The 2,912-nt window shown below is 40.9% G+C and overlaps 1 protein-coding gene across 1 annotated transcript; it reads left to right on the top strand.

The window, feature by feature from the left end:
• The first annotated feature begins 295 nt into the window (after positions 1 to 295).
• On the top strand, positions 296 to 1,452 carry LOC311237659 (B-type lectin plumieribetin-like). Its single transcript, XM_084325627.1, has 3 exons — positions 296 to 325; positions 614 to 707; positions 1,087 to 1,452. The coding sequence occupies exons 2-3, from the start codon at positions 618 to 620 to the stop codon at positions 1,354 to 1,356; spliced, it is 360 nt and encodes a 119-aa protein (XP_084181753.1). The 5' UTR covers positions 296 to 325; positions 614 to 617; the 3' UTR covers positions 1,357 to 1,452.
• The last annotated feature ends 1,460 nt before the right edge of the window (positions 1,453 to 2,912 follow it).

The raw sequence follows: 2,912 nt of genomic DNA, 5'->3' as shown, positions 1-2,912 counted from the left end.
TTATAACACTTTCTATTCAGGTTAGGCCATGTGCAGATACTTAGTATAAATACCAAGCATTTCATTATACAGTATGAAAGCGTTTAGTTTTTTCATCCCAGGATCACAAATGCTATCATCATCATCCACAGCACATAACGGCACACATCAAATTACGGATCTAAAAACATGTTTTGTGTATAATTATGCCAGATTAGATTAGGTCTCCACAGAGGGTGTGGGTTGTCTCTCTGCTGGGTCAGGGCCTATAAAAGCTAGAGGTGTCCGACTGGAAGACACTTCACTCAGCTGCAGCTTCAGCATCAGACTCGTCCACAACCGGCCTGTGAGTAGAGAATCTGTCTAACGCTTCTTTTGCAGCTCTCTTCTTATGCCTCTTTTTGCTCTGTGGTAAAATAGGATAGAGATGGCATCTCGGTTTATATTTAACTTGTTTTAGACTAGAGCATCTTTCTTTTAATGCATTTTTTTTCACTTACTCTCTGAAGCATACTTTTATCCTGTGTATATGTGGTTCTCCTCTTTTGCGCAACAAATGTTTTTGCAAGAGAACGAGAATAGAATTGAAAGTCCAAGCACTTGGTCTCAAGCCTCTGTTTCTTTCTTCTTTCAGAATCATGAGCAGGAACTACATGTCCAAGTTCGATGAGCTCCGCAAGGGAGATTATCTCATGTCCAACAACCACGAATGGAAGGCTAAGTTCGAGGTCAGTACTTGAGGAACGACAGTGTTCTTCCTCTGAAATGGCGCTAAAGAGATCGCGTAACAGTGCTTTTGGAAAAATACTTTTGTGTGTCAAGGTATACTGTATATATTTGGGTCTTGAGAATTAATTTTTCAACTTTTTTCCCCTCAAAATTCTATCTTAGAATTCTTCCTGTAGCCATCGACATCATCATCAGAATGTTAAAGGGATAGTTCAGATTATTTGGAACCGTAGCCATATTTGTTACTTACCCATGATGATCACATAAATCAGTCAGATCCTTTTAGTTCTCAATATTCTAATAACTGCGGTGCGACTGTACACCTGGAAGTGTTGGTGACATCTATCTTCCATCTATGTCTCTGTGCAACTCTCGCAGGAGGACGGTAACTTCGTGATCTACGGCTGGAAGCCCATGTGGACGTCTGACACCGCCGGCCAGCGCGACGCCTGGCGCCTGTGCATGCAGGACGACTGCAACTTCGTCATGTACAAGAGGGACAACAAGATGATGTGGCAGACCAAGACCCAGGCCTCCGGTGCCTTCAAGATGTGCCACATGTACATGCGCAACGACGGCACCATGGTGATCGAGAGGGACGGCGAGGAGGTCTGGACCTCTTCCCAGTCCAAGGGCTTCAAGGCTTAAAGTAGCTGGAGCACAGCTGGAGCAGGGAGAAGATCGTGCCACCGTGACCACCATCATGGCTGTACGAACCTCTCTTTTTATGCTCAATGTTCAATAAAGGGAAGGCTAAAAAAGATATCTGTTTCGTGCTGTCTTCATATCACCGTCTATCCCTCCATCTGGAAAGAGAGAACAGAGGCCTTTGCCCGGAATGTTTGTGTAGTTCTCTTTCAGCCAACATGGCTGCCTGTGACCGTTGGTAACCGTCTTAAAAAGAAAATGCCTAATTTCTGTGCAGCGGTAGAGTAGATCAAACATTGTAAAGGCACGATATTACTGTTTCACTGATTTCTCACATATATCAACACATTGGCATTCAATAGAGGCCTCTGAGTTTTGAGCAGACAACAACAAAGAGATTATTATAAACTGAGTAGGGCCCTGTCAGTCATTTGAATTAAAAAATTAAAAAATAAAACATCAAAAAATTCCCCAGATGAAAAGAATTCCTAATCTTTTCACTGCAGGATATATTTGGAACATATATTTTGAACCCAGCATGAGTTGAATATCTCTTTTGATGGGTGACAACAAGGCGTTGTTTCATGCTAGCACCAATCCCTCCCTTTTGTCAGGACAGCCATCTTTGAAGCAGCATTCTTAGTGTGCCAGACACATGGCCGGTCTAGACATCACCATTGGGTCTCATTCACCAAAGACGAAAGATCAGACAAAATTGTGTCCTAGCTCCACTTAAGACATTTTCGGGCCGATTTTGTGATTCACGAACGGTCCCTTCTCCTGGATTCGGTCTTAACTAAGAGCAGGATTTAGGAGCACTGAAGAGCAGTCGTAAGTCGGACAGACTGGTGTGCGCCGTGTTCTTAAGGTCTTTATTTGGGAGGAATCCTGGTGAATGCGTTCATGTCAACTCTACAGACATCCTTGGAATTAAATAATCATAATAATAATAATAAATATGACAATATTTGTATGATAAAAAAATTTAGTTTTACATTTACAGTCATGCCTCAAGAGGCATCTTGATGTCCGAAAATAAATAAAAACACTACACCAACACTGCAAATGACAGTGGATAAATAAATAAGAACTAAAGCTAATTGTGTGGATATATCTAAAGTGGAATAGACTGTATTAATATTCCATATACTGTCTTGCAGGGGTGTAAAGTACTTGAGTAATTGTACTTCGTTACAATACTTAAGTACTGTTTTGGGGGATTTGTACTTTACTTGAGTATTATTAGGTTTGTATACTTTGTACTTTTACTCCATTACATTTCAGAGAAAAAAAACATACTTTTTACTCCTTACATTTAAAATGCAGACCTACAAAGTACAAAGTACAAATCTCACAGGTCCAACTATTTTAATTAGTATATTTGAATTGTTTATCTGGCCGAACTAACGTTAGCGTTATTAATCCTGCGACCGCAGGTAAACAGCCAATCAAATCCCCATCAATGGAAAATGAACCCGCCCATACCCATGCTGATTGGTCCTTGTGCAACACTAGAAAGCGGGGATCTTTGATTAAACACCTGCTATCAGAATAAT

The sequence above is a fragment of the Notolepis coatsorum genome, assembly GCF_963971535.1.
Source record: "Notolepis coatsorum genome assembly, chromosome: 12".
In the NCBI taxonomy this organism is placed as follows: domain Eukaryota; kingdom Metazoa; phylum Chordata; class Actinopteri; order Aulopiformes; family Paralepididae; genus Notolepis; species Notolepis coatsorum.
Note: the sequence above shows the minus strand (reverse complement) of the source record. Positions and strands in the feature narration are given on the sequence as shown.